Source organism: Idiotropiscis lumnitzeri, chromosome 4 (assembly GCF_059441095.1).
Source record: "Idiotropiscis lumnitzeri isolate Australia: NSW breed Sydney's pygmy pipehorse chromosome 4, RoL_Ilum_1.0, whole genome shotgun sequence".
In the NCBI taxonomy this organism is placed as follows: domain Eukaryota; kingdom Metazoa; phylum Chordata; class Actinopteri; order Syngnathiformes; family Syngnathidae; genus Idiotropiscis; species Idiotropiscis lumnitzeri.
In genome coordinates, this window is record NC_142394.1 from 4,584,989 (window position 1) to 4,598,363 (window position 13,375).

The window sequence follows — 13,375 nt, forward strand, 5'->3', positions numbered from 1 at the left end:
TCTTTGGTCTGTAGCTCACTCAGAAGTTCTCTCTGGAGGCCATCTGCCACCTTCCCACTGAGGTTATAAGATTGAGCAGATTTTTGGCAGAAATATTGCCTTGAACCCAATAACATTATCCCTTCTTTTAGTACATGCGAAATTGCATATATTTAATTTCCCTCATGTGACCCAGGTGAGCAAATGTGAGGCAGAATATCGATTCATATCCGAGGGTCCAATAGCTCATAGAACATTGAGCAATACCTGTCATCCATTAGCAGGGCGACCCACCCCCCCTTTACTGTTGCTCGTCCATCCTTCAGTGACCAATCAGCAGCTATGCTTTTAGCAGCACTCCTCTTGCCTGCACTGGGTAAACACAAGTGTTTGACACATTGTTTGTCAATGCCAGTTGCTTAACCACTTATCAGTGCTTGCTAAGCATCTGCACCTGGGCCGTAGGCATGCTTAGGTCTCAATTGGTTTTGACAACTATTATTTCCACTTTCACAGCGTTGGCTCCATCTTTTTCCCTGTTGTATTGTGGTAACTTTCAATAACTTTTGTTGCATTGTGGTAATATTCCAAATGCCAAGCATGGAAATGAGGAATGGGATTCTCCCCAGGGGTAAGGCTAGGCAGATCCAATAAAGGATTACTGAGAAAAGAGGGGAGGAGTAAAAATTCTGCTCAGCCGTTTGCACAGTCACAGAGGTGAATGAGTGTGGAACCCAGTGTTCAGTCAGAACATAAGGGTGCAGCTAGAGGCATCACCAATCGGACTTTTCGGGACCTGCAAATTTTTCATGCAGAAACGACCTGATAATTCTTGCTTTTTCATCACAATTTGGACTATCCTTGTTGAATCCTATTCACAGGTAAGAGCATAACCGTGATTGGTCTCTGATGAAAAATGTCAAAAAGTCAATTTTGACCATTTATGCTTGTGTGGGTGTGTGTGTGTGTGTGTGTCTGTGTTGTCGAGATCCGTATCAAGATCATTTTAGAAAGAGAAGGAAAACCGTGTGACATAATGGAGAACAAACAATAAATGAAAAGACTAAATTGGATTTTTAAAATCTACATATTTCATGGGCCATCACATCTGAAATTCAGTTCTGATGATTCTCTGCAGGGGATAAATGCTCATGATATGGTTTTCAGGCTTTATTCATACAACACATTTTGGTTCAAATAACTAAAAAATACATTAAGCAAAATTATTCTGTTAAGTGCGAAGGATAGTATTTCATTTCTGTTTTTATATTATATTCACTAATGTAGCTACTTTAAGGGAACCTTTTGTACTTTACACTTGGGTGAGAAAGGAAGAAGAGGCTGCAGTTTCCCTCTTTCTCGTGTGCTGTAATTTATATTGAGTGATTTTGGAATGCCCGTTGCCGGGTCATTGTGATGCATTCATGCTCAGCTAGTGAATGCAGCCCTTTGAATTGTCCAATCTGCACCATAACTCCAAACAATTGATTCCTAAAGGGATGGCATGCTCCCACTACACACTTTGACACCATTCCTAAACGGTTTGCCATTTCCCATGAGGCGCATTTCAAACCACTCAGTAGTTTTGGCCTCACCTTGTTTCATCTTTGTGTGTTTTGGAACTGACTTTTCAGCATCAGAGGTGTTCGAGCTTTTCAACAGGCATAAATTTCAAATGCAAATCTTCATGCTTGAACTGTTTACACATTTTCAGCAAATTTTCTCTGTGTTAACAGGCGACAACATGTTAGAACAGGTTCTGTCATTCGGTCGTTCCTTGGTGAGGCGAAAGTTGGTTGACCTTAGCAGTTTGGAAGACTCCAAGCTCTGTCGGTGCCTGGGAACTGTGGACTTGATCGCCCTCGGTGTGGGCAGCACTCTGGGAGCAGGTGTCTATGTCCTGGCCGGAGAAGTAGCCAAGGGAGACTCTGGACCCAGCATCGTCATCTCCTTCCTCATTGCTGCCCTGGCCTCTGTCATGGCCGGCCTTTGTTATGCTGAGTTTGGAGCTCGTGTCCCCAAGACCGGCTCTGCTTACCTTTACAGTTACGTGACTGTAGGGGAGATATGGGCCTTTATCACCGGTTGGAACCTGATTCTCTCCTATGTGATTGGTGAGTTACTGCCACATGACTAATACACAGTATTTGTTTTGGTATGTTGAGAACAATTCCTGTTTATGTTCTGACCTCTGTTTTGTCACAGGTACCTCCTCGGTAGCTCGGGCTTGGAGTGGAACATTTGATGAAATGACAGGAGGTCATATTGAAATATTCTGTAAAACTTATTTCAGCATGAACTCTCCCGGTCTGGCGCAATACCCCGACTTCTTTGCGGTCTGTTTGATTCTGCTGCTGTCTGGTAAGAAAAACATCAATTAGGAATGATGATCAACTATAAAGATGCAACATCACAAGTACATATGCTGGTATTTACCATATTTTTTGGACTATAAATCTCACTTTCTATCTTAGTCTGGCTGGTCCTGCAATTTATACTAAGGTGTGACTTGTGTTAAAATTAGAGTTCGGACCCTGACCCATAATCCCCGTGACCTAATCGTGTTGACAGTAGTGAATGAGTTCCGGTAAGATTAGAAACTTTCACATCTGTTTGACAACCCCATAAGAGAGTAGAAGAAGAAGTGGAAGAAGAAGGAAAAGAAGAGGAAATTAATGAAGAAATAGTTGTAGTCATGGCAACTAATGTGTGATGATGTTGTTAATTTGCTGCTGCCGCTCACGGCAACAAACAAAAGGCACAATCACCAACTAGGATTCTACCACAATGCGATGTGGGATTCTAGTTAAGGTAAGCCATTTTAAACCAAAAAGAAGAACTTATCCGTAGTTGGAAACAGAAGTTTAGTAGTAAATTCATTTAATCCAACCAGAACTCATTTTGAGTGGGAGTCTGAGCTCTCCTGTTCTTTGTCTGGAAATTTCCAATACGACTTGTATATGGTGCATGGGTTTGTTTCATTTTCATGATACATTTTTTGACTGGTGTTGCCCAAAACATACAGAAATGGAAGTAAACATTCTCCTAAGCAACTAAAACAAATAAAACTAACAAAAAGTATGTCACATGAAAATTGAATCAGGGGCACTGCCAGACATTTCGAGCCTTTGGCTTTCAGAATACTATTTTCTCCTCCTTTTTACATAACTCTTGGAATGGCCGCCACTTATTTGCCCATTACTGCACCCCTAATTGCAATCAAGCGTGAAACTTTGGAAAGGACTAAAAAAATAAAATAAAAAATAAACCAAATGTGTTAGCAATGGAAGCAAAGCCGCAAAGCTTTTTTTTTTTTTTTTTTTTCGTTTAACAGGTTTTTGTGCTCATCTTGTTTGTGGTCATGCAGGACTTCTGTCATTTGGGGTGAAGGAGTCAGCCTGGGTCAATAAAGTCTTCACCTCTGTCAATGTGCTCGTACTGCTCTTCGTCATCATCTCTGGCTTTGTCAAAGGCGATGCAAACAACTGGAAGATAACCGAGGATTCTTTAATAAATGTCACCATAGTAGCCAGGTAATGATTTTCATTACAGTTTTATATCACACTTAATGTACAGTGAGTTAAGTTTAACTTTAAATATCGGTAAGAACCCTATTAATGTTGTTTCCTTCAACCGTTTGTACCTTTACCCTGTCCATTTTACCATCTAGGATGACAGTACAGAATTGTTGTTTCAGGAACTTATCAGTCGTGGGCAACGTGAGTAGTGATTATGGAGCTGGAGGATTCATGCCATACGGTTTCAGTGGGACATTAGCAGGAGCCGCCACCTGCTTCTATGCGTTTGTGGGCTTTGATTGCATAGCAACTACAGGTATGAGCCTTGGCCTTATGGTTGTAATTTGTTGGATTGACGTTTATCAGTGTTGAGTTGTTCTGTAGGAGATGTTTTTTTGGTCCCATTTCTTTTGATATGCAGTTTATATTTGATACAAAATAATTGCATAAATTGTGAACATACTAGATATAAATTAACTTGTTGCACCATTCTTTATGATTTCGAAACAGATAATTGAACAAAAAAAAAAAAGCATGTCGGATCAGAGATGTACGGTGGATGTACTTTGTACAACAGTGCAGTGGTTTGTTTTGTTACCAACGCAGGTGAGGAGGTGAGGAACCCACAGAGGGCCATTCCCATTGGCATTGTGGTGTCACTGACTGTGTGTTTCCTGGCCTACTTTGGTGTTTCGGCCGCACTTACACTCATGATGCCTTACTACCTGTTGGATGAGAAAAGCCCACTGCCCATGGCTTTTGAATATGTGGGATGGAGCCCTGCCAAATATGTGGTCGCTGTAGGTTCACTATGTGCTCTGTCTACCAGGTAAGTCACTAACTTTTTTTGGACATTAAGATGGGATACAATGTCATTATTTGCAGTGGATAAAAATATTTATAATTATGCATGCTGCCAGTCTTGCTGTTGGAATGACGTGCCGCTAAATGGGATATTGTGGGTGAAGGGCTTCTTTTTTTCAAATATCTGCATTGCATTGAAAGTGGTGGTTAGAAATAGAAACAGCCAATCGTGTTTACATGTCAAATGATTGTACGGTTTTGGCTTCAGACAGTGTCTTTCGTATGTGACGTGTATACATATACAGTATATATGTAAAGATATGGCAGTAGAGAGCAGAATATGCAACGAGCTAAAACCCCTCAGCTCATCTTTCAAATTAAATTCTCCGCCATTCAATTCAACATTAAAAAAAAACATGGATAACAGTAAAAAGAAAAACAAGTGTGACCAAATAAAAAGTCATAGCAGCAAAATGGAAAACACGTCTGAAGCCCATTGTGACTTTCCTAGTCCTGCTATAATGTCTCAAGTGAACATGAGGTTTGTCACGTGCTTTCTTCAAAAATGTAACTTGGATGGATTGCATGACATTGTTTTCATGATATGCTATTCATGATTGCGGAAAAATGTGGTCTTTGCCAATTGTACAATGCAGATTTTGCAATTTAGCCCCATTTTCTGTTTCCATTTTGGCTGTTTTGGTTGATTGATTGTTGTTGTTGCTGTGACATCTAAACAACAACAACAAAAAAACTACATGGCAAGAATAGCACCAATAGTGCTTTCCTTGTAGCATCAAATCACATCCACTTAAAAAAACAATTCCAATTGTTTTTGTACAGACAATGCTCCATCGGAAAAGAAAGGCACACCCTCCCAATGTGAAGCTTTTTAGATATGATTGTGTTTGCTGTGTTGTTGTGGACTCCTCGTGTGTGCTTTTGGGCATCTTGACTAACGTGTTGGTCTTGCATGTCTCTGCTGTCTTATGCAGTCTGCTGGGCTCCATTTTCCCTATGCCTCGTGTAATCTATGCTATGGCAGAGGATGGGGTGCTTTTCAAAGCCTTAGCCCGAATCAATCCTAAGACGAAGACCCCCCTTATTGCCACTATGAGCTCCGGTGTAGTAGCAGGTGAGAGCTGGGGAGCGTCAAGCTTCTCCACCAATCAACTGTGAAAGACACTGCCCAAATACAAAAACTCATAGCCACCCGTTTGCAAAATTTCTGATTCAAAATTAGCCCTCATCACCATCATCCCTCCTTATACATGTGTGCTTTCACAGTTGTGCAGGTGAAATGTGTTCTTTCCTCAGTGTACTCCACTTAACCATGAGCCCTCTTCTCCATAGCCTGTTGGGCGCCATGTTTCCCCTCCCACGCATTCTCTTTGCCATGGCACGAGATGGCATTCTGTTCAAATTTATGTCCAAAGTGAGTAAGCGACAGTCGCCTGTGGCTGCCACCATGGCGGCAGGTACCACCGCGGGTAAGCAGCCAAGACAAGGAACGGCCTATTGTACAGGCTTGTGGTGTGGGCTTTGTTTGGCTTTCAATCGTCACGCGCTGTCGGTGGTGATGGCTTCATGTTCAAGTTTGTGAGTGTTTTCTGAAGAGCATGCGAAAAAAAAACATTTTTTTTAAGTCACATGAGCTGGCCAACAAGAGACCATTCTGGTCTTTTACTGTCTCTAATTTTTTACTAAATAAAAGTTAAGGTTGCTTCAGCTACAACTAGACATCATTTTTGTCATGACCTTATTTTGGGAAAAAAATAAGAGAACAAAAAAACCCCACTGGATCTTTTTGGGGATTTTGACCATTTTTCATGTTCTGCAAATACATGCTCTAAATGACAAGTAGGCAGTATACATATACTCAAGATCACCTGAAACATAATGAGTATTAACAATATCCAGAGCGGGTCGAGGTCAGAAACGTATGGCGATAACGAACGGAGGCCGGGGTACTGACTGGCCAAAAAGGGTCAAATGCCCCGCTCGGACAATATCGATGATGGCTGGAAATTTTTATAGTATTTCCTTAACAGATAATGGGATTGTCACTCAAATAGCCTCCACATTGATTTTTTTTTTGTCTAGGTTCTATAATCTTTTCCAGGGAAAGTATGGCACTTGGTGTGGCATAATTCTGCACACGGGCGGGGTAGATTACTTTGACTATTTTTACAAATGCACCCACCATAGCGCAGTTACAAACTGGCATTTTCCGCAATTGTAGGTGTGAACACAACTGACTTCATTTACAGCCAAACAAAGCAATTCCTCTCATTCACTTTAAAATTAGCCTGCGGGAGATGCGCACTCCTTCCCACGGTGGAAGCAGACACTCATTTGCTGGAGTCCATGCAGGAGGTTGAAGCATGTATGCGAAGTATGTTTATGAGGAACTGCAGGCAGATCATAGATCACTGTTGTTAAGTGGGCACTTGGAGACCACCTTTCCACCCTGATCGTACGTGACCACCCGCCCCATCATAGCTGTGCTGCAGCCACCGGGTGATTTTAAAAATATTGTGATGGTTTTAAAAAAAAATTCCCTCGGTCCAGAGGACCGCACAGCATGGCGCAGAGCCGCATGCCAAATTCCACCAAAACTTTGTACCAGCATGAAAATCAAGATGCACCATTTTTTACGCTTGACCGTACATGTACTTTCTATGTAGAAATAAATGATTATTTAAAAATATGTAAAATCTGGAAATATGTTTTTGGGGGGGAAACCGAAATTACAGATATTATCCAGATTTTAGAAAAATTAAGTTAACTCAATTACTTAACAAAATCTCTTACAGTCCCCAATTCAGTAAATTTATAATCCCCTTCAAAAATGCATTTGTGAAATTATTGTGGTAACCTAAACCAAGTGTTAATGTTTAATAATACCAATACTACTGCAAATGTGTTATTTATTAATTGATTGTATTAACACTTTGCAGTAAGATGTTGACTTGTAAGCAGACTATATTTTCCCTTCTTGATGGTTATGTTGCATTTATTTAAGATGCTGCTCTTTCAACTTGTCATGAGAGAATACTCAAACAAATGCGCAACTTTTTGCTCAAGTGCGCCACACATAATTGTGTCATGCCGGCATACAAAACAACTTTTGGAATTGTGGTTGAATGTTATGACATGATGTTGCAAAAAGCAGCAGGAGTGCACTGACCAGCTGAGATCAACTTTATACTGGAGTTAGCTGCTGGGACACAAGAGGGGGAGCTGTGAGCAGCACCGCAGTGTCACATCAACCGAATCTCCGTATGGAGATGATGCCTGCTGGCTCATCAGATGAAGAAAATATTTTTGGTGTGGAAATGACTGCATGAACTATGCCTGCAAACGTTTGTTTTTTGTGGATCTAAGTGTTTGGTATAATCTGTTTTGGGGAAAGGATTGAGCTTGCAGAACTCCAGGTGTTGGGATGTGTTTGTGTATGTTTTGGGACGTAGGCCTTCCACGTAAAATGTGCTGATGGTGTTCTTTTTGCTTGCTGTTTAGCCATCATGGCTTTTCTGTTTGACCTCAAAGCTCTGGTTGACATGATGTCTATTGGAACTCTGCTGGCCTACTCGCTGGTTGCTGTGTGTGTACTTATTCTCAGGTGGGTACATTTGCACTGTAGACAACAACAAACTTGTTATTTTACATAGTTTTTTTCTGCCTGACAAGCCGCAGGAATGATTACCCATTTCTGTAAGGTGCAACTTGTACTGTAAGCGCTATAAATGTGACTCTTGTATGAATGCGAAGGGGCTGCCTGAGTATTTACACCATGCTCTGCGAGTATGAGCCATTTTCATATCATTCTATTAATAACGGCAAAGACACAAAATAATTCCTTTTTTTTTTTTTAATACACTTTGTTTTTACGTGTAAATTACTGCCACTGGGTGATACAGAAATGCCAAGTGAGGCCCATTGCGTCGACCAAATTCACAAACTGCAATCCGCCCATTGCCCCGGCAGGTAAATGACAAAGTGGTAGTTTTTATCCTGACTACTTTCTGTTAACCAATTGTTGGATGACTCGGGAATGAGAAGACTCCGTGGCCCGGAGGGCAGCCCCAAAGATACTAGAGACTCTAGCACAAAAATAAAGTTACGTGCGGTTTTAGACTGAGAGCATGAGCACCAGTTTGCCAAAATAGGCCCCGTAATGGTAAACACAGTTTGGCATTCCAAGTTTGAACAACATTACTTATAATCATTTATTTCCCTTAGTTACAGTTATTAGCCTTTCAATAATGACCAAAATATGAACCACATATTGTGAATTAAAATAGAGATATTCTTTTCGGTTTGTGTGTTGCTCATGCCTGCCAATCGCACATCCCTCCCACTTGGCCTCATTTAGTTCTCTGATAAGATGGCAGCTATCCCAGCTGACTTTGGGCGAGGGCAGGGTACAACTTGAAATGCTCGACATGCAGCAAATCAACAATAAAGCAACAATAATTTAGTACAGCCAAACATAAAACATATTACAAAATATGTATGGAAATAAAATGATTTTTTTTATTTTCTTGCGTAGTTAAGTGTCATTTTGAGGTTGTTCAACACGCCGAACCAACTTTCACCTCCAGGTATCAGCCAGATGGCGCTTTGGAGATGCAAGAAGGAAGCGGCTGTAAAAGAGAATGTCTGTCCTTTGAGGAGGGCGAGTCTGAACTGACCGAATCAGAGTCCCACCTCAACACACTAAAAGCAGAAGCCTCAGTTCTGCAGGCGGTCCTGCATCCACCCGTGTCCCCCTCTGAGCATTCATCCAGCGTGGTCAACTTCTTCATTTGTGTCTTAGGTGAGGCATGTGTTATCACAGACAAATATTTGACATGATCAAACAGGAGATCAAGAAGAAAGAATCAAATCAGTGCAATAGCTGGACTGATTTTTCACTAAATGAAAAGAAACTTTAATGTACCGGATTTATGTGTTTGCATGTGTGTGTCATTTGTCCAAAAACAGTGCTGCTGGTTTGTGTGATCAGCTACCTGACCACTTACTACATCGACTCCATCATCGGTGTCGAAGTATGGATCCTTGCATCACTGTCTGCGTGCCTTCTTGTCTTTGGCGGTTGCGTCGTCATGATCTGCAGACAGCCACAGACCACTCAAAAGGTTTCCTTCATGGTATGTACAGCACCACGACAATTAAAGACGGCGCTTGCTGAACACAAAAGCTCATAATTATTGGGCGCATTTGTGTCTGTCACTACAGGTTCCCCTTTTACCATTTCTGCCGATTCTGAGCATATTTGTTAATATTTACCTCATGGTTCAATTGAGTGGAGACACCTGGATACGATTTTCTGCGTGGATGGCGCTAGGTAAGTATCTTAGTCCGAAGCAAGGTTTTTTTTATTGTTCACAAATTAACGAAACAACTAAAACGAAAATTGGAATTTACGTAAATGAAATGCATATGTGTATTTATGTATGCTTATATTTATATTTATATATATACCATATATATATCCCTAATATAATATACATTTATCAACTACTATTTTTCGTGAAGATTTTAAAAGATTTTTTAATAGCTTGGAAATAATGCAAAATCACAAAATACGAAATATTTTATATTTTTATTTAATTCAAAGACTGTTCCAATAGCTTTCTTTGATTCCTGAATACAATCTAAACAAAGTCATCTTTACAGGCATTTTTCTTTCATTTCTCAAAACTGCCCAAAAGCAATATACTTCAGCAGTGTTGGTTTGCAAGGCCCAGTGGTTACTTGAGCAAGGCCTTTTGTTCTGAGCTGATGTGCTAAGCTATGTATTGCGATAGTCAAGTGATCAATATCAATAGATGCCTTCGATAACATTTTTGCGAGAAAAAAGTAAGAACGCATACCTCGACCGAGGCATTGAGTGTGTTGTAGGCAGCACGCTGCGGCATCTAAACATGAATTAGGGTCATTTAATCCAACGAAGAAGAAGCATTCAAACCAACAAAGACGATGCAGCTAAACTAATGGCGCGGGCGTGCGTCATAAGCAGAACAAGAGAGTTGCGTAACTTTGTTCAAATAAATGACCTGAGCAACTGTGATGTCATCTTCAGTCGACAGCATGTGCCAAAATGCCCTTTCTTTTATCACATTGTATCTATTAATCAGATTTCCTGATACCATTTCATTTATGTTTCTTGAAAGTTGATTTCTTTTTTTAACGAAATATCTGATATTGTTTTATTTTTTGTCAATTGATTCAATAAAGTAAAAAAAAAATAAATGGCCTTGACCTGAAATGTACAAAAACAGATGGATTTTACTGCCTAACTCACATTCCCCAAACACAATATTGATCAGAATTCAGTGTTTTGACTAGTGGGGCTGCAAAGAACATATTCTTGTTACGCCATTTTGGGGGTTGACTTACCCTTTAAGGAAAATTTTACTCATACCTACCTAATATTGACATAACTCAGAGGTACTTAAAGCAGCATAAATGGTTACAAGCAAACAAACAGCTACTGTGGTTGAATAAGGTCTAAAAGAATGTGCAGAAGCTTTCGTAAAAAATAAAATAAATATTAATGACCTTAATCTAAACACTTATCTTTTTTACTGTGTTCTTCCTCAATGCTATTTGAAAACTAAAAAGCAAAAGACAAAATCAATTCTACACCAGGCTCTTTCATCTGGCAATTGTCTTTGGGGGGACCCTTGTGGTCGCAGGGCACTAAGCAACCAACGGAGTAATTTGAATGTACTCCATCCCATTCACTTCTCCCAGGCTTCTTGATCTACTTCGGTTACGGAATGTGGCACAGTGTGGAGCGCCAGCGCTTTCTTCAGGGAAAGAGCGGCAGTGCCAAGCAGATCGGCTCGACTGCAAATGAGACGCAACAGGAGCAGTTCATCTGCCCTGAGAAGACAAGTCAGTTTTAAGTTATTTCCGTTTAGTGTCAGTCTATGAAAGCCATGTCAGTATTTTGTGTCAGTGGTCTCATGCTGAGGGGCTGCTGTCATGTGATCTCGTTCACTGTGACGGACCACACACACTGTACGCGGCCTTGTGCTTTGGGCACAATGGAAAGGACAGGTAACACACTGGAGAGCGACTTCCCTCATATTGACGCAGTCAGAGCAAGACTGAAATGATTTTAGCGTGGACGATACTTAGCTTTTCATTATAAGCAGGTTACATTTGTGAAACCTTTTTTAAATGGAATCCTCTCTTCCTTAAATAGTACAAGCGTGTTTTTATGCTTTTGACACCAATTTTGTGCTAAACGCCACAACTTTAGGTACGCCTGCACAACCTCAAGCAACACGACTGCAAACTAGAACCACAAATACATATTCAATGGATACTTCTCTGCCTAGCCAAACTCAGCATCCAGATTATTTTATGAAGTTTTTGCATTCCTTAAAATTACATTGTTCAGGTGTACCGAAGGTTGTAATCATTGAGTGTAGTTTAAAGCACTTTTATTTTCTTTCATATTGCACGTAGCTCAAGACGTCAATCAATATATTTTCGTCACATTTGTTTAATGTAATTAGAATGTCTTGAGAAATACATGTTTAGTTTATTTTTGAATGGCATGTGTTTGTTGCTTGAGTTCATTGTTTATATACCACAAAAGAGAGACAAGTTTTATTTCAGTGTTACATAACAACTAATAGTCTGTTTATTCTCAGCTGCTGTCATGGTCTTATTTAGCAGCCTTTCTGTATGTTTCAACTGTTACAGTCTGAATGAATTGTGTTATTTGATTATAATTTCACAGGAAATGCGTATGTTTATTTTTTAATTATCACACTGTAGAAAACTGGGCTTTAATACTGTAAACTACTAATACAGCCTTTATGCCTTTTTGTGTTTCCCAAAAATCTGGACTGTGTTGTCTTTATGCAGCCTGTGCCGCTTCCAGATGTGAAGGGAATTAAAGAGTGTTACATGCTTTCCTCTTGGCTTTCAGAGCTCTGTATTGTTTCAATAATAGTCACTTGCACTGTAGTGCGACTTATATATCGACTGTATTTTTGTTGTATACATTACAGGTTGAAGTAGCATCAGCAAGATCTGATTCTAAACAGAAAATCGCACATTTGTACATTAAGTCACTGATTCCCAACCAAGGTGCTATAGCACACTACAGTGAAACTTAATTTGTCAGGAAAGTAGTAATTACACACAAAAAACGTGTATCCACCCGTTGCCTTTCATACAGTTTCCCAGTATTGTTCTTGTCTTTTCGACAATTTGGGCCTAGACGTCCAGTTTTTGGTAATGTCAGGGTGTGTTTCATGGTATATTTAATGTATTAGAAATTCTTAGGTGATTTTTCCCTCATTACCTCAAAATGATCTGTCTCTACCTTCATAAACCATTAAGTAAGAACACAAGTTTAATTCACACTTAATCTTTAAAAGCAGTCGTAACACAGCGCAAACTTACCATCTAATGGTAAAATTGCGGTACTACAACAGCGGAGCCTCGATACTTGCAGATCTCATCTGCGCACGTGTGAGTATCAAGTTAAAAAATAATTGGCTACTAAACAAATGTCATTATTATTTTTTTTTATGCTAGTCCAGAAAAGTGCGTACTGAACAGTACACTTTAAAGATTACAGGCATTGTTTAAGGAATTAGCCATCCAAGATGGCCCATTTTCACTAACATGCTCGATTGATATATTTTTTGATCAGGAAATTGAAATTAGTCAGAATTTTCTTTTTTTATTTATTCATTTTGGCGAAATTAGGAAATAAGTGATGACTTCAAAAATGCTACTTTTAATGAGAAATATGGCCACGCGTCACTCCACTCGCTCCATGTTACAAACTCCATTGAAAAAATTTGGACTTTTATTGCTAATACTTGTCATATGATTGGTCATAAATGAGCAATAAGCAATAAGTAAATGATAGTGGGAATTCATAAATATGAATAAATAGGCAAATTAGAAAGTTAGGAAAGTGTTAAAACATGAAAAGTGATGAAAAATTATAATTTGTGAACATTTTGATATGGCTGTACAATATGTCATGTGTGATCTGATAGTTGTGCCTTTAGGAGAAAAGTCATCTGTGA

At 39.7% G+C, this 13,375-nt stretch overlaps 1 protein-coding gene across 1 annotated transcript; it reads left to right on the plus strand.

Annotated features, from left to right (window-relative positions):
* Window positions 1-645: 645 nt before the first annotated feature.
* On the plus strand, window positions 646-12,250 carry slc7a2 (solute carrier family 7 member 2). The gene is made up of 12 exons (XM_088294401.1): window positions 646-860; window positions 1,716-2,093; window positions 2,185-2,340; window positions 3,347-3,512; window positions 3,677-3,813; window positions 4,104-4,326; window positions 5,297-5,436; window positions 7,824-7,926; window positions 8,909-9,123; window positions 9,291-9,457; window positions 9,546-9,654; window positions 11,067-12,250. The coding sequence occupies exons 2-12, from the start codon at window positions 1,724-1,726 to the stop codon at window positions 11,219-11,221; spliced, it is 1,941 nt and encodes a 646-aa protein (XP_088150527.1). The 5' UTR covers window positions 646-860; window positions 1,716-1,723; the 3' UTR covers window positions 11,222-12,250.
* The last annotated feature ends 1,125 nt before the right edge of the window (window positions 12,251-13,375 follow it).

Bases quoted from the DNA above. Each gene is read 5' to 3' on its own strand.
- slc7a2 (XM_088294401.1), top strand. From the start codon at position 1,724: ATGTTAGAACAGGTTCTGTCATTCGGTCGTTCCTTGGTGAGGCGAAAG. The intron at 2,094-2,184 runs GTGAGTTACTGC...GTTTTGTCACAG, and splicing joins GATTCTCTCCTATGTGATTG to GTACCTCCTCGGTAGCTCGG. The intron at 9,458-9,545 runs GTATGTACAGCA...CTGTCACTACAG, and splicing joins CTCAAAAGGTTTCCTTCATG to GTTCCCCTTTTACCATTTCT.